This window comes from Natator depressus, chromosome 1 (genome assembly GCF_965152275.1).
Source record: "Natator depressus isolate rNatDep1 chromosome 1, rNatDep2.hap1, whole genome shotgun sequence".
Classification (NCBI taxonomy): domain Eukaryota; kingdom Metazoa; phylum Chordata; order Testudines; family Cheloniidae; genus Natator; species Natator depressus.
Window position 1 is genome coordinate 309,860,488 of NC_134234.1, and position 21,861 is coordinate 309,882,348.

A 21,861-nucleotide genomic window follows, 5' to 3' on the forward strand; every position below is an offset into this window, starting at 1 on the left:
TTACAGTTATATTTTGAGACCTGCCAGTTAATCAGTTTTTAATTCATTTAATTTATGCCATGTTAATTTTATATTGTTTTAGTATTTTAATCAAAATGTCATGCAGTAAAAGTCAAGCGCTTTACAGAAATCCAAGCATATTACAGCAATACTATTACCTTATCAAATAAATTTGTTACCTCATAAAAAAAAGTTAGTGTGACAGGATGTATTTTCCATTAACCCATGTAATTCATGCAAATTAACATTACCGGTCTTTATTAATCGAGTCCCGTATCAGACACTCAATTATCTTGCCCAGGATTGATTTCAGGATGACAGGCCTATAATTACTCAGGTCATCCCATTTACCTTTTTTAAAAACTGGCACAACATTAGCTTTCTTCCAGTCTTCTGGAACTTCCCCACTGCTCCATGACTTATTGAAAATCAACATTAATGGTCTGCAAGCTCTTCAGCCAGTTCTTTTAAAACTCTTGGATGCAAGTTATTTGGACCTGCCGATTAAAAAAAAAGTAACTTTGGTAGCTTAACATCCTATAGAGATACTAATGGAATAGAAAGAGTGTCTCATCATATATAGTGATAACTATATCATCTGTGTTTTCCCCAAATACAGAGCAGAAATATTTATTGAACCCTTCTACTTTTTCTGCATTATTATTGATAATTCTACCATCTCCATTTAGTAATAGACATTGTCAGGATTCTTTTTGTTCCTAATATAGTTTAAAATTCCTTGTTCTTATCCATAATGCTGCTATCCATAGATTTCTCCTTGTGTTTCTTTGCTTCCATTATCAATTTTCTACAGTGCTTACCTTCTGCTTTATATTCATTACTATCCACTTCCCCTTTCTTCCATTTGTGTATACTCTCTCTTTCTCTCTCTCTCTCTCTTCACTTCCCCTATAAACCAGGTTGTTGTTTTTTTAAATCAGCACAGCCATCTTCCTTGACTGTGGTTTTGGGGCATTTAGGAAAGTGTTCTTAACTAATTCTGAATTATCATTCACAATTTTCTGATTAAATTCATTCTCCCAAACTGGTCTCACAGCTGTGACTAATGATAACTGATAAATGGGAGCCCTCTTCAGCTCTGGATAATAAAAGAACATGGAGTGTGGGCTATGAGCTACTGTTTTCACCCATTCAGTGGATTAATGAAGGGCCAGATCCATTTATGTTCACTTGTAGAACCCACATTAAAAGTCTGCGGCTGAATCCTAGATAAGGAAATTAAGTATATATTCTGCATTTCCTAACAATATTATGAAGGACCCAAATTTTCTCTTTGCTCCTGACAGTATGGAGGAATAGCTGTCTAATATAATTAATGGTGATCATTGAGGGTGCTGGATAATTCTTGAGCCATATGACAGACTGTGATGAAGTGGAGAAACTGCCTGCCAGCACAGTAGGGGTTAAAGAGAACCTTTGGGCCCAGCCAGCCTCGCCTCCATTATACCTACTGCCAATGCTAGGCCTGGATGGGGTAGAAAAGGAGAGAGCCTGGCTCAGTTCAGCATTGACTGGCGAAGAGGCAGGCGCTAGCTGTCTCCCTACCTGAGTGGAGGGGTCACTAGCCTTCCAGCCTCAGCAGCCACCAGGGAATAAGTACTGTGACCCCAGCCAAGGGACACTGAGGAGGAGACGTAGGAGTCTCCGGCACATGAGGTAACTGGGTGATTGCAGCACAGAGACATTGTGTGGTTTGGCCTCACCTAACTTATGCCTGCCCCACCCAGAGGCACCTGGGACCATGGCAGGATGCTGCCCAAGGTTCATGAGGGAGCTCAGGAGGCAAGCCATGCTCCAAATGGAAGGGACAGTGGTAGGAAGTAGCCCAAGGCAGTGTATTTAGACTTTTTGCTGGGAGAGTCCCCTGTTCAGGGGTTGGCTCACACAGGACCTTGGGTTGGGACCAGTTGAGAGGGAGGGTCCCACTACCTAAAAGACTAAGGTACTTCAACTCAGGGAAGCAAAGGATTGGAGGTTCGGCCTGCCAATCACTAGGCAGCCCAGTCCTCCAAGCTCCCTGTTAAACATAAAACTGAGAAGTTGCCATTCTACCACCAACTTCAAATTGGGCACAGTGCCCTCAATAAGATAACTAGTGGTTAATCACTACTGTTCTGTTTCTATTGATAGTATATGCCTACAGGTGTTTGGAGGAGATTAACCTCAACCACATACTGTCGGTGTCTGAAAATAGCTCAGTTCAAACCAAACTACATGCATGGTTGGGAGCTAGACTAGAATAAATCTAACAGGCCAAAAATAAGATAAAATATGATTGAAATGAAAGTGTAACAGAATTTTTCAAAGAACTAGTGGGCCAAAGGAGAGGATGGCTGAGCTCAGGGAATGAAAAAAAACCTACACAATTGTGCACCTGTTTCATGTGCAGAAAAGGTGAATGAGCATGATAATGGCTAGCTAGAGGCACAGCTATTCACTTATGTGTTCATTCACCCAGTTATTGAACAGCTGAATGTGCTGAATTTCACCATAATCCATCCACCTCATTTTTGTTTGTTTGTTATTCCACGCTATTTTATTTAGTCCAACATGGTCATTTGTAATCCAGCTTCTCTTAGTTCATTTTGGATATACAATAGCTGTATACTTGCTTCCAAGTACAACAGAAAAAAAAAAAAAAGAGGAAACAGGATTTCCACTCTTTATTGGAGTTTTACAGAACTAACGTGAAGTACATTTTACTTTAAGCTCACTAAAGAGTAATGAATGAATCCAATCCCAAGTTCCCCAGTACACTCCAGACAGCCAGCTCTGACATGTTTCTTTCGTATGCCACTCTCCATTGAGATTAGCCATGCCACAGTGACTGAACCACCACCCGGAATAACCTATATCCTGGGCACAATTGGTGTATGCATGTCCACCAGTTATACATACATTGCAGCCATCATTGTCTCTGTCATAGGTAGTGAAATTATGGCCATTTTGATCCCCAAATTCTTCTGTGCCTCTGAATGCATCTCCTAAACAAAGAAAATGCTGTCATTGGAATTTCAGTGAGATGGTGGCATTCAGTGATATGACCCAACACTCTCACAAATCTTGGGAGACAGGCCAGTCCTTGCCTACAGACAGCCCCCCAACCTGAAGCAAATACTCACCAACAACCACATACCACACAACAGAACCACTAACCCAGGAACCTATCCTTGCAACAAAGCCCGTTGCCAACTGTGCCCACATATCTATTCAGGGGACACCATCACAGGGCCTAATAACATCAGCCACACTATCAGAGGCTCGTTCACCTGCACATCCACCAATGTGATATATGCCATCATGTGCCAGCAATGCCCCTCTGCCATGTACATTGGTCAAACTGGACAGTCTCTACGTAAAAGAATAAATGGACACAAATCAGATGTCAAGAATTATAACACTCATAAACCAGTCGGAGAACACTTCAATCTCTCTGGTCACGCAATCACAGACATGAAGGTCGCTATCTTACAACAAAAAAACTTCAAATCCAGACTCCAGCGAGAAACTGCTGAATTGGAATTCATTTGCAAATTGGATACTATTAATTTAGGCTTAAATAGAGACTGGGAGTGGCTAAGTCATTATGCAAGATAGCCTATTTCCCCTTGTTTTTTCCTACCCCCCCCCCCCGACGTTCTGGTTAAACTTGGATTTATGCTGGAAATGGCCCACCTTGATTGTCATGCACACTGTGGGGAGAGTGGTCAGTTTGGATGGGCTATTGCCAGCAGGAGAGTGAGTTTCTGTGTGTGTTTGGGGGTGGTGGTGGTGAGAAAACCTGGATTTGTGCTGGAAATGGCCCACCTTCATTATCATGCACATTATAGGGAGAGTGGTTACTTTGGATGAGCTATTACCAGCAGGAGAGTGAGTTTGTGTGTGTATGGGGGTGGGGGGGTGAGAAAACCTGGATTTGTGCTGGAAATGGCCCACCTTGATTATCATGCACATTGTAGGGAGAGTGGTCACTTTGGATAAGCTATTACCAGCAGGAGAGTGAGTTTGTGTGTGTGTGTTTTTTGGAGAGAAAAAAAAAAAAACATGAGAGAACCTGGATTTGTGCAGGAAATGGCCCACCTTGATTATCATACACATTGTGAAGAGAGTGGTCACTTTAGATGGGCTATTACCAGCAGGAGAGTGAGTTTGTGTATGGGGGGGGCGGAGGGTGAGAAAATCTGGATTTGTGCTGGAAATGGCCCAACTTGATGATCACTTTAGATAAGCTATTACCAGCTGGAGAGTGGGGTGGGAGGAGGTATTGTTTCATGGTCTCTGTGTGTATATAATGTCTTCCGCAGCTTCCACAGTATGCATCCGATGAAGTGAGCTGTAGCTCACGAAAGCTCATGCTCAAATAAATTGGTTAGTCTCTAAGGTGCCACAAGTACTCCTTTTCTTTTTGCGAATACAGACTAACACGGCTGTTACTCTGAAACCATGGTAAACTATGGCATCTTACAAACTTTTTTTTTTTTTTGGCAGGAGTTGGGGGATGGGGGAGAGCAAGCAGCACTGCACTCTGCAAATCCAGAACTCCCACTGAAATCAATGGCAATTTCCTGCAGTATCTTGGAAGACCTTAATGAATTAAGTTTAAGTATCTTTGGGATCCATTGTATTAAATGAATGGCTTATATATTATTGTGAGCCAGGATTGTATGTAACCTCTCGAGCGGGGAGACATGTGAGACCTGGGGGTTTAAAAGAACTACATTAAACAATAAGAAAAGGAGTACTTGTGGCACCTTAGAGACTAACCAATTTATTTGAGCATAAGCTTTCGTGAGCTACAAAAGCTCGAAAGCTTAAGCTCAGATAAATTGGTTAGTCTCTAAGGTGCCACAAGTACGCCTTTTCTTTTTGCAAATACAGACTAACACGGCTGCTACTCTGAAACCTATATTAAACAATGTGTCAGACAAGAATGGACTCTTGGAACAACAAGAATTAAGTGGTTTTCCTGGGAAATATTTAGGGGGACGTACATGCAAATTCCCCACCTCCAGTTATGCAGCCTTTTGAAGCATCTCCTTGAAGAATGGGCATTGTCTGCTGATCACCTGTTACTTGACACCAAAATCAAAGGCCCAGGCTGTATATAGGAAAAACTGAACTATTCACAGTTGTTCTCATTCTGAATCTGAGACAAGGCTGTAACCATGGGGAAGTCCCAGTTGTGGGTTTTGAAGGACTGACACATACCAGAGCCTGAGGTTGGAGTTGGGGCTGACCACTGCTAAGGTTTTTTTTAGCATGCATGCAGGTTCTTTTATTGTTTTTAATATGTTTTATTTGTAATGATTTCACCTTTAGAATAAATGTGCTTGCTTAGGGCTTGTCTACACTTAAAACACAGCAACGGTTCAGTATAGACACTACCTACCCACATGAGTGGTTCTCCCATTGACATAGGTAATCCACCTCACTGACAGGTAGTAGCTAGGTCGTTGGAAGAATTCTTCTGTTGACCTAGTGGTGTCCAATTGGGAAGCTAGGTCATTTTAACTAATCTACTCAGGGGTGTGGATTTGTCACACCCCTGAGTGATGTATTTATGTCGACCTAATTTGCTAATGTAGACCTGCTCTTAGAAAGACTTGCAACTGTGCTGTTCATGGCCTCTGGAGAGAAAGCAAAGTCCAGATGCTGACTTCTTAGGGAATCTGGCTTGCTGGGGATATCACAGTGTAGTCAGGGAACTGTGCACCCTGGAAAACCTCCAGTTAGGAGGCAAAGAGATGCAGGTTTCTCCCCAAGAGAGGTGATGGCTCAGGAGCCTAGAGTGGGTACTCTCGGAGGACCACAGAGGGGAAATACTGATACAGTTGCCCTGAACTGAGACAGTTATAGTGGAAAAAAAACATATATAGTCTGGTAGGGATTTTCTACATTTTCTTTTGGGAGTGGTGGGAAGTAAGGGGTCATTATCATCCTGCAACTATAGACTAATTACAGGAGCTGTTACTGTGGTACCCCACCCTACAGGATAGGCTTTTCTTAATTGGCAGCCATTACTTTGCTTTATTAGTATGTAAAAAGCCAGCAAAGTAAAACAAAACCAAAACAAAACCCAAACCAAACAAAAACCCAACCTTACAGGGAGGGGAACTTTCCAGCCTCTTTTATACATTGTAAAGAAGCAAAAAAGGGCACAACTAACTTTCCCCCCTTTAAGTAGTCGCCGTTAAATCTTTTTGTTTGATTGTTCAAATAGCATTTTCCTATATGGGAACGAATCCTACTTCCACTGATGTATATAGCCATCCTTCCACTGATTTTTATGGTTGGATCAGGACATAGGTGAAGAGTTCTCCACTGGACTGTCCCCATTCAGAGATTTCTACCATATTTTAACTCTTCTTCCCCCGCCATCTTGCACTAAGCGTCATAGTTAGGATTGCTTGCTGAATAATGGTATATGCCCATCTTGAGTTAGGAAAAGGAACTGAACTAGGGGACCTTTGGTTTGATCATCCACAGATTCTACGTGTATGTTAGGAGGTGTTAAATTTTTCCCTTCCCCCCTCCCATTTTCTGACACACTCTGGTATCTAATAAAAAGATTTTTACTATCCTTTTACATTTTTGAATCAGCTTGACTTCTTGGAGTACTTACCTACATTTCCTGTAAAGTTCCCTAGAGAAATTTGGTATAATTCACTTTCATTGCCAATTTTGAAGGTATCATATAGCACATACGCGAGCTCTTCTTTGCAACTCATCATATCCACTCTTAGCTGGCACACTTTGCCTGGCTGCTGGCTCAGAGCATTAATGCAGTCCAGCCCCAGCCAATGTTCATCTGGAAGAAAGTTTATATAGTTTCTCTATCAGGATGATGGTGTCTGAGAGTTTTATTTCTATTCTATATAGTTTCATATACCACCCTCATCACCACAGAATCCTAACACCTTCCACTAGTCCATTAAGTGCCATGCCTAACATATCTCCAAATTAAATTTTACCAAGCTAGTGATGAGCTGCCAGCATGTTAACAAGATTGTAGTTTAGGAATTGGGTAATATCCCTTTGGGAGCTGTCTAATGGCCTTCCTGCCTTCTATTGCAGAAGCCACCAAAACCTAATAGGGTTCTGTATATAGCCTTGGATGTTTGCATATCGTTAATAAACGTGGTTATTTGGAGCCCCAGCTGTGGCTGTGTGGTTTCCTGATACTCCTAATGTTGTGTAGAGAGCACAGACACAATAAAATTCCTCTCTTCCCCCCCCTCCACTCAGGCTATGGTAAACTGTGTGCGTCACGGGCATAAAGAGCAGGGAGTAACTGGGGAATCTATTCAAATATTTTTCTCATTTAAACAAACATATTTCCTGAACAATAACCAAGCAGGAAGACAGCATCACTTGGCCAACAAATATAAGAAGTGCCCTTTGCTGGAAACATTTATGCTTGTTTCCCCCAACACAATATACAGGCCATATTATTAGTAATGTACAGTGTCCAACTTGTGATATTGAAATGGAGGGTGAGAATGTGTAAAGACCTTATCAGAGGTGCAATTATATGTGTCCTCACTTTGGAAATACTTGACACTTGGTGCAAACTTGTACAACAGCAATTTAAAATGTGTGCTCTTTGAAAGTCTTTCCATGAGCTGAACAGAGAAGTGAACACTGACAGAGCTGATAGATCTGTTGTGGAACTAAGTTAAAATTGGAGTTCTTGATCTTCAGATCCTAGGGAGGCCCAGGATATAGTGCAGGGGGAATCTAATGGACCAAGAGCCTTCCAGGTAAGACACCATTCTCTAAGTCTCTACTAAAGCACTTGGTGTTTGTCTTGTTTGGTTGGGGGGTGTTGGTAGCTACCAGCAAGTGTCTTTGATTTATGGGCAATCACAGACCTTGTTGAAGCTGATGGGAATGCTAACCATCCTTGATTCAGTCTAAATGAGGGAGCAGTTAAGTGCCCTTTTATTTGGAATATGAGACATGTAGGGCTGGGAGGGACCTTGAGAGGTCATCAAGTCTGGACTGAGGCAGGACCTAGACTCTCCCTGGCAGGTATTTGTCCAACCTTTTTCTTAAAAATCTCCAGTGGCAGGGATTCCACAATGTTCCTTTGTAACCTATTCCAGAACTTAAGTACCTTTACAGTTAGACTTTTTCCTAATATCTCATCTACAGCTCCCTTGCTGCAGATTAAGCCCATTACTTCCTGTTCTACCTTCAGTGGACTTGGAGAACAATTGATCACGATCCTCTTTGTGACAGCCCTTAACATATTTGGAGAGTGCTATCAGGTGCCCTCTCTGTCTTTTTCTCAAGATGAAATATGTTCAGTGTGACAGTGGCTTTATGGAAATATGCTTATGAATGTATATATATATGATATAACTGGAATATATTTTATGCTACATATGCCATGTAACATATCTCTGTAGAGGTTATGATCTACTGAATCTATTAATCCTATGTGTATGCATGTATCATTTTTGTATTCAAAGTTATGAACATTGGATGTGTACTGGCTTGATTTCTAAGTAACCTTAATAGAGCATTTGGTCAGTTCCTTGAGAAAGGAATGTGCAAATTAGGTGCCCAATCAAGAAACACTTAAAGGACAATGACTCTTGTAAGGCTCCAATCCACATAAGAAGTCTACCTGAGGACATTCAAGGAAGCATGTGAACCATGGCTGCCACCTGTAAGTTCTGAGTCATGCATGGACATGTGATTTGCCCATGTGACTCCAAAACTCCATCTTGGAACTGGACTTTGCATAGGAGAGAGGAGGGGGTCTCCACCCACAAGAGAAAGTCTATTTAAGCCCATGGGAGACCCCTTCATTTTGTCTTTAGCTGGCTAAAGAGAGAGCCTCTCCACCCCCAAAGATACCTGAAAGAAACTGGAACAAAGGACAGTAACTACAGGGTGTGTGAGTGATTGCTGGATCCGGACTAGAAGGAGATTAGTCCGTAAAAGGAAGCTTACTGGAACTGGTGAAGTTTTGTCTGTATTCAGTTTTATTAGACATAGATTTGCGTGTTTTATTTTATTTTGCTTGGTAATTCACTTTGTTCTGTCTGTCACTACTTGGAAACACTTAAATCCTACCTTCTGTATTTAATAAAATCACTTTTTGCTTATTAATTAACCCAGAGTATGTATTAATACCGGGAGAGCGGGGTGCAAACAGCTGTGCATATCTCTCTATCAGTGTTATAGAGGGTGAGCAATTTATGAGTTTACCCTGTGTAAGCTTTATACAGGGTAAAACAGATTCATTTGGGGTTTGGACCCCATTGGGAGTTGGGCAAGTGTTAAGGACAGGAACACTTCTTAAGTTGCTTTCAGTTAAGTCTGCAGCTTTGGGGCACGTGGTTCAGACCCTGGGTCTGTGTTGGAGCAGACTGATGTGTCTGGCTCAGCAAGACAGGGTGCTGGAGTCCCAAGCTGGCAGGGAAAGCAAGAGCAGAAGTAGTCTTGGCACATCAGGTGGCAGCTCCCAGGGGGTGTCTGTGATCCCACCCATCACACTCAGTTTTTTTTTAACCTTTCATCATAGGTCAGGCTTTCTAAACCTTTAATAATTTTTGTTGCTCTCCTTCAAAGTGTCCTCCCAGCTTGGTGTCACCTCTAAATTTTATACACGTGCTTTCCACTCCATTATCCAAGTCATTAATGAAAATACTGAACAGAACCGGATCCAGGACAGGCACCTGAGGGACCCCACTAGATTCATCTTCTCAGTTCCATAGTGAACCATTGATATCTACTCTTTGAATGGGGGCTTTAACCCAGTTATGAACCCACCTTATAGTATCTCTAGACCACATTTCCCACAATTCCCTAGAATGTCATGTGGGACTGTGTCAAAACCCGTACAGAAAATGAAGATATCACATCTACTGCTTCCCCTTATCCAGTAGACAAGTACCATGTCAAAGAAGGAAATTAGGTTGATTGGGTATTATTTGTTCTTGACCAATCCATGTTGGCTATTGCATATTGCCACATTATCCTCTAGGTACTTACAAATTCATTTAGTTTAGTGATAACAGAATGACAGGTTTCGGAGTAGCAGCTGTGTTAGTCTGTATTCGCAAAAAGAAAAGGAGTACTTGTGGCACCTTAGAGACTAACCAATTTATTTGAGCATAAGCTTTCGTGAGCTAATGCATCTGATGAAGTGAGCTGTAGCTCACGAAAGCTTATGCTCAAATAAATTGGTTAGTCACTAAGGTGCCAAAAGTACTCCTTTTCTTTTTGAAACAACAGAAGTCACTCACTGCCCAAAGCCATAAGACCAGCATGGCAAGGCTAGAGTAGCAGCTGAGCTATTGGGGTGAGGGTTTTCCCTGGGAACTGATTGCAAACAGTCTGGGCACTGGATTCCAGCTGGGTGTGTGTTTGTGTATGTCAGTAGCAGAAAAGCAGCAGGAAAACTGGGAGAAAGCCACAGCAGTATTAATAGTGTGGCCCTGGGAAGAAGCCAAGATAGAGAGCTTCTTTTGGGCAGTGTACTGGCTGGCAGCAGGCTTAGATTTCTGAACAAGAGACCTGTCTCCTGGTGTGTGTTCTTACTGCATTAGGGAATCAGGTTTCATGTACATTCTTGGTAAATAAACAGAATTGAATGCAAGAAATACCTCACTGTCTATCACCAATCTCTGCTCCTAACGGAAACAATTCAGAAAGGCCCTGAATATTGGCTAACTGTTCTGGCCTAAAGAAGCAACAATATATTCTCTCTCAGCTCCCACAACAGCAGTATCCAGCGCTGGGGGGAGGGAGGGGAATCCTTTGGGCCAAGGAAAATCACCTGAATTCTCTGATTTATTTGTGGGAAATTAACAAGTTGTGCCCAAAAGTCCTTTCCAACGCTTCATTGCACCATGTGGGTGGAGCAGCTGCTTTACTGTAAAGAACAGTACACCAAGTGCCTGTCTTCTCAAACCACCTGTTTCATGAAGCATTCCAGTTACAGAATGTCTGCACTGCACTCCATTCTGCATTGCATCAGCTTGTACCTGAGGACTGGAAACACTTTCAACTGAGACACTATGATTTGTCTGGTATATCAAGTCCCTCAGGTGCATGGCCAGACAGATAGGCCAATAGTGACTTTAATCCACCTTTGCTTTCCCCTGATTCCAAGGCCACGGACCATTCAGGTTGCTCTAACTTATTCCTGGCTACCTACAGCCCCAAAATGCTGTTCAAGTCGCTAGGAATCAGCTGGACATACATGTTCTGCCCACATCCCACTTTGCTCAGCCATATCTCCCAAATAGAAGATTGTAGGAGCTGTTCAGAGGGCTTATGCCAATAGGAGATTCTGCATCACAGAAATCCCCCACTGCCTGGATCCACTGGATATATAGTAGGGCTGGTTAAAAAATTTTCTTTCAAAATCATTTTTGATGGAAAATGGGGATTTGACTACATTACATTTTCTGCAAAAATTGTCTGCTTTCAAAGGAAAATGTTGACTTTTCATGAAAAAACCGAATGCCCAAAACCAAAAATACATTGATTTGGAAATGCTGCTGCAGTGCCTCCTGGGTATTGTAGTTTGGTTGTCTCATGTCACTATTCTTTTATAAGGGCTGGACTACATTTCCCATGATACACTGCCTCCCTGCCAAGAGAGGAGATCATGGTGCATGATGGGAGATGTAGTCTATCCAGGGAGCCAGCCCACTGAACAGAATAGGCACTTGAGATACCAGAACCACAACTCTCATCCCATAGCAGCATTTCCAAATCAAATATATTTCAGGGGTTTTTTGTCAAAAGTTTTCAATATTCAAATTTCTGCCAAAAATTGAAGTTTTCAGTGAAAAACAAAACCATTTTTCATCCAGCTCAACTACCAAATCATTCTGAGACGGTGAAGCAGCACAAAGTGGCACAGCATGGCCATGAATCTGGCCCTATATTTAAATATTATAGTTAATAGAGGGAAAATAGAGCTGACTTGAGTGTTAAAACAACATTTAATTACTCTTAGGAAATTGGCAAATCCTGAGGCTTTTGGGACTGCTTAATTTCCAGGGTCGACTTGGGACTTAGGAGCATCAATTGCTGTGGGGCAAAGGGGGAAAAGGCCTTGGTTTGACTTTTCAAAAATCTATATGCTCCATTTTTGCCCCCCCTTTCCATGACTTGCAGGATATAACTTCATCCCATACATGTTTTAGATGAAGACACAACTTCCCCCCGTGATGACTCTGGTGGGGCTGCTAGGGTGCACTGCAGTAAAGAGAAAGCAAGGCCTGTGGTTGCCATGAGAAGGTACTGAAGTAGGCTGGGACTGGCCCAAAATCATTACCAATAACCCCACACCGTCTTCCCTAATGTCACATACCCAACTGTCCTGGCCAACCTTACTGCTGGGCCCATCTCCTCCTCATACCCGGAGGCATTACACAAGCAGCTATGTAGGGAGCACTGGCGAGCACCACTGAGCTGGTCATGGGCACAGATGGGAGAGGCTAGGGGCAGAGTGCATCCGATTCATGACCATTCAGAGGGGCAGCCTTTTTTAATACCTATCCACTGGGGTGGGGGTGGAGAAAGGCTTGTTGTGTGGATCTAGGAAAAGAAGGAAGCCAAGACTACTGCAGAGGAGAAAATGATGCGGGTCAAATATATATATATATTTTTGGATCCAGTCTGTTATCTTAGCTGGTGACAAGTATACCTGTTCTAAAGGTTAAACTGTAATATACACTGTACAGGCATTTAGACTTCAGATTTTGAGACTTAATTTTAAGGCCTATTTAAATGCAAACTTCCTTGTAGGAACATTCTTACATACATGCAACATGTCCAAATCCTTGTTTGTAGCTGTCCCAGACCCTCATGAAGTTCACTGGTTGACCATTTTCACCTTTTCCATGGCGCCTCTGAAAAATAGTCCATCCTCCATCTTCACGCTTCTCACAGAACACCTATGAGGCAAAGACTCAACCTAAGGTAACGTTATAGCAGATTATCTACTTCATGTACTGTTATGAGCAGGGTGGAATCTTATTATGGGTTGAATTGAAACCCCTGTCCCCCGAGACAAAAGGAGTGTGTAAACCCACCCAGGTGCTTTTGACTGAGTGTTGTTTTGGGTAGGGATGTGTCTGTGGGGGGTGCGGGGAGACAGAACAAGAAAACCTGCGAACGAAAGGCTAAAGTTGCTGCTGAAAGCATGGTGGCTGATCCTGGAAGACACCTGAGAAGGGTTTCTGGGGCAGGGAAGCAAGCTGAAAAGGGTGCTCTTGGTGCTATGAGAAAAAGAAGCTGTTCCCTGATATTGGATTCTTTCTGCATTAGAAGACACAGAATTTGTACATTCTTTGTAAATAAACTGAACTGCATCAAAGAAAATACCAGACTCCATCAATTTCTATTTCCAGCTGGAACATCCCCAGGGCCCCGAAACTTTGACTAGCCACTTGGGTCAAAAAGGGCCAACAATACTATAATGAAAAAAAGGGAAATGGTCCAGGTCTTGTTTACATGCTAATTCTGTCTGGTCAACAACTAATACAATGGAATTCCAGGTTTAAAGTCAACTTTTAATTTGACTTTAAGCTAGAACAAAAACTTTTAGAACATAGATGGAAAAAACTGCAGTAAAGTTTGGTGAAGTCATCTAATTAGCCAGTAAACATTGGGCTCATGGAGTGGACTGTTTCCTTTTCAAAGGAGATGGGGACACAGAATCAGTACGTTGTCATAGCTTAGTTACATTAAAAACATTTCAAGGCAGATATAGCCTTGAGCAGCTGTGCCAATTTACCTACTTCTCTTGAACAACGCTATGTATTCCTCAGTCCGCACAAGCCCTAGCTGCGTTCCCTTCAATGGAACTGCCCTTTCCATTTTCCCAAACAGGCTGTGCACTTCAAATCCCCCAACAAAGAACACATTTCCTGTTGTTGTTAGCTTAGCTGTTTTACCTCTGTAGGTTATACAGGTACCTTACCATGGGCAGTGGGTATAATAGGCCAGGGGAAGTGCCTCTGGACACCTGGGATGTGGTGGCCCTGCCTGCACGCCATCCCTTCCCTGAGATCCCCATCAACCACTGCTGCCTGGCGAGTCTCTCCTCTCCTCCACTCCACCCCCTCTCCGCAGGTCCCCGCCCCTCACCACATTCCTCCTCCCCTCCACCTCCTCCCCCACAAGGCTGCCCGCCTCTCCCCAGAAGCCAGTGAGGACTCAGCTCCAGACGGCAGCCTGGGGCTTGGGCTGGCTGGCGGCTCAGGGCAGCTCAGCCCAGAGTTCAGGCCAGTGCTGGGGCCAACAGCACAGGCCGGGCTGAGCTGGTGCTCAGGCCAGTGCTCGGGCCAGTATGCAGGCCAGCCCTGGGGCTTGGGCCAGTGCTAGGGCCAGTGCTTGGGCCAGCTTGGAGGTCGGGGCGGTTTGGCTGGGGCTCCTCTGGCCACGGGGGGTGGGGGGAACTCAGGGCTCCGGTGTGCGAGGGGGGAGAAAGGGGCGGGGTAGAGGTAGGGGCGCGGCCTTAGGTGAAAGGGGCTGGGGCTAGCCTCCCCAAAGGGGGTTTCACCCACCACACATGTACCTTACTCTCTGCTAACCTGATTCCTCTTTGGGTGCAGCCATTTTGTAGACACAAGGCTATCCATTTGAAATCAAATATTAAGGAATTTCAAAAACTTCAACTTGGCAATGTCTAGTTAAGGGTCAAGAACATATTGCCACTGTATCCAAATGAAGGTTTTCTCACCATCCAGAGTTAAAATTACAGCTAAACTACTGTATAAAGGACACAGGAGATGACCTTCAGTTGCCAGCGTGCATTGTCTGGGTCATGTTTTTTTTCTTAATAAAACACAAATGACCATGAAGTACCTAACTGGGAAGATATTTTCACAGTCTAGTTGTAAGTATTCTGGTGCCACAGTAAATTAGTGAGCTGGATCTCTAGAAAGAGCAGTTCTCAAAGTCTCTTTATAAATGCTTGCTTTCATAGTTGACATCGCAGTTCACAAAGGCCTTGATCCTGCAATCCAATCTCCATGGGAGAACCCTTGCACTTGTGTGTCAATCCATTGACTTCAGTGGCACTCCCCGAAGGTGTAAGGGTACACCGAGACAGATCGGCTTGGAAGATGGGGGCCAAAGTTTGGCTATGGATAGTTTTATAAGTGTAGGGCTGTCTGGATCCAGGATTTTGATACAAGACCAACAAGAAATGTCCAGAATTTTTGGATTTGTTCTGTTTGCTGGAACACGGTTAATGGTGGCTTAAAGAATTTGTAACATTCTTCTGAGCAATCTGAGTACAAAATTCATTTCAGAAGAGACTCCCTTATGACTGTCTGTCTATCTAGTGCCAAATCACAGTATCATCTAAGCATTCTATCAACACTTTATCTAGTGGCTGATATAGAAGAAACAGCTAGCTATTTGTACTAGATGCTTTCTAGACAGATCTGAAACAGCCCCAATACTGGAAATAGCATCTTACCTTAAAAGGCTTTGCAACTTTTTCTGGTTTTATCAGGTAAACTCCACTTTCAGCATTAGGATTTTCAGCAAATATTTCTGTGCAATCACGTCCTTTAACTGAAAAAAATTACAGGTGGGTTTTTTTTTGAGGGGTGGGGAGGGATTGATTTTGTTTGTTTTTAAAGCTGAATGAAGTGTCTGAGGTGGGAAAGGGTGTTATATACTAGCGTTTTTATTACACCTGGTCAAAAAATGTCCATTGAAACTTTTCTTTGATAGAACATGGCTTTTGATGGAAATTTTTGCCAAAAAATTGCTTGCATAGAAAATGTTCTATTTTTCCATAGAAAAATTGCATATTTGTAGGGCAGGGGAAGATAACTATTATGAAAGCCAAAATATTTTGAAGAAAAATTTCAGCAAAAATGAACGTTTGTTTTCATCAACAATTTTCATGGGAGAAAAAATCATTTCCTGTCCAAATCTGAAAACCAGACTACTTATTTTATGTGCCTTGGCAAAATGTTTCAAACATGGTTTATGTGTCAAACTCCACTAGAAAAGCCAACATTTCTTTTGGTTGAGGAGTTTGAAATTTACTGCCCTTGGAAATCTTCCAGTCCCATGAATCTTAGGGCTTGATGCAAGAAGCCATTGAAGGACTTCCATTAATTTCACAGGGCCTTGGATAAGGCCTTTAGAACACCTAGTTTTCACTGCTGTGGGCACTCTGGAAATAAGTAATAATAATTTATGTAAGATCCATACAATAGAAAAAGAAAGACGCAAAGTTATATTTTGGCAGTGCTGCCATTCTTAAATTTAACATTACCATTGCTCTTGATGTCTGAAATTAATTTAGCTTATCACATTCTCTATGCAAATATATTTATCTTTGTAGTGGTAGCTGATTAATATCTGAATTAATAACAGACTAGTGGCTAAAATATTTACTCAACTTCTATCATACCATTAGCAGCCTCTGCGGTCATCACCTGCAAAGAGATTGCATAGTGTTTATTTTACACTAAGCTATAACACTAGTGGTACAATGCATAGAAGTTTTGCGTAACTCAACAATACAAACAGATGAAAACTAAAAGAATTCCTCCTTTTAAAAGGATTTCTAAGAGAAGGAAGAGCTCTGTAAATGAAACATTCACCATATACTTTTAAGATTTAATATATGAGAGAGACAGGTTGGGTGAGGTAAAATCTTTTATTGGACCAGCTTCTGTTGATGAGTGAGACAAGCGTTTGAGCTACACAGAGCTCTTCTTCAGGTCTGGGAAAAGTAACCAGGGTTTCCAGACCTGAAGAAGAGCTCTGTGCAGCAAAAAAGCTTGTCTGATCCACCAACAGAAGTTGCTCCATTAAAAGACATTACGTCACACACCTTGTCTCTCTCATATCCTGGGACCACTATGGATACAATACTGCAAACATTTAATATATGAAGTATTTTTAATCCACACCCACTCATTGTGGCACTCTGTTCCCCTTTAGTGGTGGCTGGGCCAAACATAGAGGCTCACGAGCCTGTTACAGCCTGGACTAGTAGACTTGGCTCTCTTACCTTAGGCTGCAGCGGCTCATGCTTAAAGTTCTAGAGGGTCAATGTTCAACCCCCACTGGCAATGACCCATCCAAGGGAAGGCAGTACCAGGCTGATGAACATCTGTATGTGGCCCAGCCACCACTGGGTTACAGATCATCACTTGACACACAAAGTGGCTGCTTGGTCCAATGAACATGGGATTAGACTGGGAGGCAGGAAAGCTGATTTCTCTACACGACCACAAGACTTGAGCAAGTCACTTAACCTCTAAGCGTTTCAGTTTCCCCATCTGCACAATGGCGATTATAATGCTTACTCACCTTTTGTAAAGCTATTTGAAATCTGTGGATGAAAAGTACTATTTAAGTACTAAATATTGTTCTGATCTATTATTAAAATGTAAAATTCACTCTCTAAGTCAGTATCAAAACATAAAAGCATGAAATAAGTCAGCTTGATTGGTCAGTGAAAACTCCAATTTTCATCAATCTGGGCCAATAAACTTGTGTTTCTTTTTATGCATATACTGAAGTAACGGTATATCTCACCTTTGCACTTGCTTGCTGAAAGTACAGGCTTAATAAGACTATTGCAACGCTGTTTAATCGGCCAAGAAAATTCGGTTTCATAACTGAAACAGAAAAAAATTCAAGAAATAAATTCAAACTGTTGTGTTCCTTTAGCTAAGAAGAGCAGGGGACAGTGATCTCTACCATCCTAGCAGAGGATTAGCCACTGCACAACATGATAGTGGGCTAAATTCATCCATGGTGTTAGTTATTTAAGTCAATGGGGCTCCTTTTGAACCACTGCTTTTATTACTGACCATTTAATGTAAGAACATATTGCAAAGGAGGTGATTAGTAACATTTATTCCAGAAAATGATATACCTGCAACAGATACCAGTCTTAATGGCACTGCATGTTTTCAGTTAAATTTCATTTATTGTTGTCACAATTACAGGGCTAGCTGCACCTCTGTCCCCCTCCTGGTCTGAGTGCATCCCCTCAGGTGTCAGGCCTCATGCCTTTACCTGTCCTGGGGTGGAATCCCACAATTCTCCTACTCTTAGACCAGGTCCTGGACTACCATAACCTGTGTGTCAGCCATTCCTAGCTGCAGCTCAAACTGGGCTCAGCACCTGTGGTTCTTCCCTTCCAGAGTCTGTGTCCAGTGACAAGACCGCCTTCTTAAAAACCAAAGTATTGTTTATTTTAGCCATGCAAACAAAACATTTAGAGAAAAAGGCTTTTAAAACAACACAGTCTATCTGCATGTCTACCTTACCTAATGGATCACCATTCCCTGACTGTGATCTATGCAGCTCTAACTTCTTCACCCCCCAGTGGGTATCTGTGCCTGGTTTCCCAAACATCTAAGCCCTCCCTTAAGATAGAGTCTCTGTTTAAAGTGTCAGAGGTCTTTTGTGCTTCTGAGTTTCTGGTCTTGGCCATCATCATCAAAACCGGTTTTGTAGGTTGGCTGGAGCCGGAGGTAAAATTATCAGAGCGAATATATCCGGCTGACTCGTAACAATTCTCATATGTTTGCTGAGGGATGGCTTATCTTTTTGCTTCCTGCTTACTTTTCCCAACAGGCCCCTATTAAACTAATCCAATATATTGATACAATAAACATTCCAATAACAAGGCCAACTTAGAGTATTTATAAATTATTACAGAACAGCTCCAAATCCATCACAACTATACATATAGCAACAGGACCTGGGTGCTATACAGTGCAAGAAACATGAACATATCGCACACCCACAATCTGCAGCCCAGATGTATGTCGCAAGCAGCACTGCCCGCAGTTCAGCTCTGCCCTCACCCTGCCTAACGCATCCCACTAACCAGAACCAGAAATACAAATGATGGAAGAATAGAAACAAACCCAAGAGCAATTCAAGGAAAAGCCGGAGGGAACAAAAACCCTTGCAGCGTGACCAGATTCAGGCTCTGGCTCAGAACACAGCCAGAATTGACAAGGCCCAGGACAAGCTATGGAAATGAGTCCAGAATAGCCCCAAGGGACAATGACGGTTGTTGGCAAAATAGACATGGGAAAGTGAGCTCAAAACCTTACTCCCTCCTGCAAATCTCACCTCTCCCAGCTCCCCCCAGCTGTCCCCTATAAATCACTCTCCCACCCCCACATCAGTCAGTTGCAGAAATCTGCCCTTTAACCCTTCTACCCCCAGGGGAGTGGAGCAGGACAGAAATAACTTTCCCAGGGACCTGGTGGGGCATGGTGCCAGGAAATGTTCTCTCTCCTTCCTGAAGGAGAGCTGGCATTGGAGGGAGGGGCCAGGGGTCCGTAGGAACTTAAATCTCAACATTTTGGCCATTGCATTTAATTAATATGGCATCTCTGATTTCTAGGAGGTGAAGTAGCAGCATCTCCAATTATGGATGAGGAGCCTAGGAGCCTTTATCCATAAGTAACTGGCCTGATTTTCAAAAGTCCTGAGCACACACAAATCCCATTACAGTCAGTCTGAGCTGTAGGTGCCCCTCTCCTTTGGGAATCAGGCCATTTACATTTAGACACAAATATGAATTTAGGACCGCAACTCTAAACACCTTATTTTGAAAGTGTTGGGAATTATCACTGCCAGCCCAGCTCCCACTCAGCCCTCTACCTTCCTGCCAGCCCAGCTCCCCCTCCCCACTGTGCCTGCCTGCCCACCCAGCTTCCCCTCCCCACTGGGCCTGACTGCCAGCCCAACTCCCCCTCACTGCTCTGCCTGCCTGCCAGCCCAGATCCCCCTCACCCGCCCTGTCTGCCAGCCCAGCTCCCCCTCACCCAGTGTGCCTGCCTGCCAGCCTACATCCCCCTCAGCCCTCCACCTGCATACCAGCCCAACCCCCCTCACCCACCCTGCCTGCCTGCCAGCCCAGCTCCCCCTCCCCACTGTGCCTGCCTGCCCGCCCAGCTTCCCCTCCCCACTGGGCCTGACTGCCAGCCCAACTCCCCCTCACCGCTCTGCCTGCCTGCCAGCCCAGCTCCCCCTCACCCAGTGTGCCTGCCTGCCAGCCTACATCCCCCTCAGCCCTCCACCTGCATACCAGCCCAACCCCCCTCACCCACCCTGCCTGCCTGCCAGCCCAGCTCCCCCTCCCCACTGTGCCTGCCTGCCCGCCCAGCTTCCCCTCCCCACTGGGCCTGACTGCCAGCCCAACTCCCCCTCACCGCTCTGCCTGCCTGCCAGCCCAGATCCCCCTCACCCGCCCTGTCTGCCAGCCCAGCTCCCCCTCACCCAGTGTGCCTGCCTGCCAGCCTACATCCCCCTCAGCCCTCCACTTGCATACCAGCCCAACCCCCCTCACCCACCCTGCCTGCCTGCCAGCCCAGCTTCCCCTCACCCACTCTGCCAGCCCAGCTCCCTCCCATCCACCCTCCCTGCCTGCTAGCCCAGCTTCCCCTTACCCCCTCACCCACCCTGCCAGCCCAGCTCCCCCTCACCCACTCTGCCAGTCCAGCTCGCCCTCATCCATCCATCCTCCCTGCCAGCCCAACTCCCCCTCAGCCCTCTGCCTTCCTGCCAGCCCAGCTCCCCTTCACCTGCCCTGCCTGCCTGACAGCCCAACTCCCCTCACCCACTCTGCCAGCCCAGCTCCCCCCCATCCACTCTCCCTGCCTGCTAGCCCAGCTTCCCCTTACCCCCTCACCCACCCTGCCAGCCCAGCTCCCCCTCACCCACTCTGCCAGTCCAGCTCTCCCTCACCCATCCATCCTCCCTGCCAGCCCAACTCCCCCTCAGCCCTCTGCCTTCCTGCCAACCCAGCTCCCCTTCACCTGCCCTGCCAGCCCAGGTATCCCTCACCCACCCTGCCTGCCATAGAACCAATATATGCAGTTTTATCTTGCTATCCATGTTCCGTATTGGGAAAAGTGTAAGAAGCAGGTTACGCAGGCTGGTTCTGTTAATCCACTCTGGCACACAGAGACATTGGCAGTCTGTGTGCCCAATGCACCTGTAAATGTAAACTAAGCTGTAACTCCACCTGCAGCAGCAGCAGCAGCTTCCTTACCTACTGTGTTCAACAGAGCATGTCCTCTGCTTCACTGAGAGAATGATGAGAGCAACAGTGCTCTGGGTGAAAGGGACGCCCCGGAGGAAGAATGTAGCCAGGTGACAGAGTGGAGGCCAACTCTCTCCTCCACCCAGAGGATGAACCATTGCCTCTCACCTGGAGGTGGGAAACAGAGGTAGGAAGGGGAAAGGCTGAGCCTCGATTACCTGGCACTCCAATTGTAGGCACAAGTGTGGGGAGAAGCAGTTTATCTGAAACATGTTAAATAATTGTACAGGCTTAGCCTGGCCATGGTGAGCCTGACCCAAAGCCCTTGAAGGAAACGCCGATGTTGCCATTGGTTTCACTGGGCTATGGATCAGGCCCAGAATGAGCAGAGCTCCTGCCTGTCAGAGTCCAGACATTTGTAGTCGTATTTTCAAGATGTTTCATTCTTTGATATGGCACAGTAGGGTTATAGCACAGGTGGGGCCTAGCCCAGGCCCACAGATGCATGGAAGCTGTCACTAGGGATCTTTGGGGAGGAGACTGGGGACTCGCTTTGTAACGCCATTGAAATACACTGCAGGAATTGAAACAAACTAATAATGTCCAGGAAGGAATGTACCAGGGTGACACACTATGATTGTGACCTAACTGGGGGAAGGCATGTCCACGGCGCGCACACACAAACACACACACATGCACACAAATGATAGGATCTGCCATATTTAAAGAAACAAAGGTCTGGTTAGTTCAAAATTCTGTCTCTCGTGGTGATCTATTTTAAATGATGGTTCAGATGCAGGCAAAAAACAAACCAA

At 44.4% G+C, this 21,861-nt stretch overlaps 1 protein-coding gene across 1 annotated transcript; it reads right to left on the minus strand.

Moving 5' to 3' along the window:
• Positions 1-238: 238 nt before the first annotated feature.
• LOC141987180 (fibrinogen gamma chain-like) lies at positions 239-20,899 on the minus strand. The gene is made up of 5 exons (XM_074952287.1): positions 20,852-20,899; positions 17,569-17,651; positions 15,482-15,579; positions 12,815-12,947; positions 239-497 (listed from the first exon to the last, which is right to left on the minus strand). The coding sequence occupies exons 1-5, from the start codon at positions 20,896-20,898 to the stop codon at positions 436-438; spliced, it is 423 nt and encodes a 140-aa protein (XP_074808388.1). The 5' UTR covers position 20,899; the 3' UTR covers positions 239-435.
• Between the last annotated feature and the right edge of the window lie 962 nt (positions 20,900-21,861).

Coding starts and splice junctions, on each gene's coding strand:
- LOC141987180 (XM_074952287.1), bottom strand. CDS start 20,898: ATGGATAGCAAGATAAAACTGCATATATTGGTTCTATGGCAGGCAGG. Junction 15,580..17,568: donor TTCAGCAAGCAAGTGCAAAG/GTGAGATATACC, acceptor AATTTTTTTCAG/TTAAAGGACGTGATTGCACA. Junction 12,948..15,481: donor AAGTTGCAAAGCCTTTTAAG/GTAAGATGCTAT, acceptor TTTGCCTCATAG/GTGTTCTGTGAGAAGCGTGA.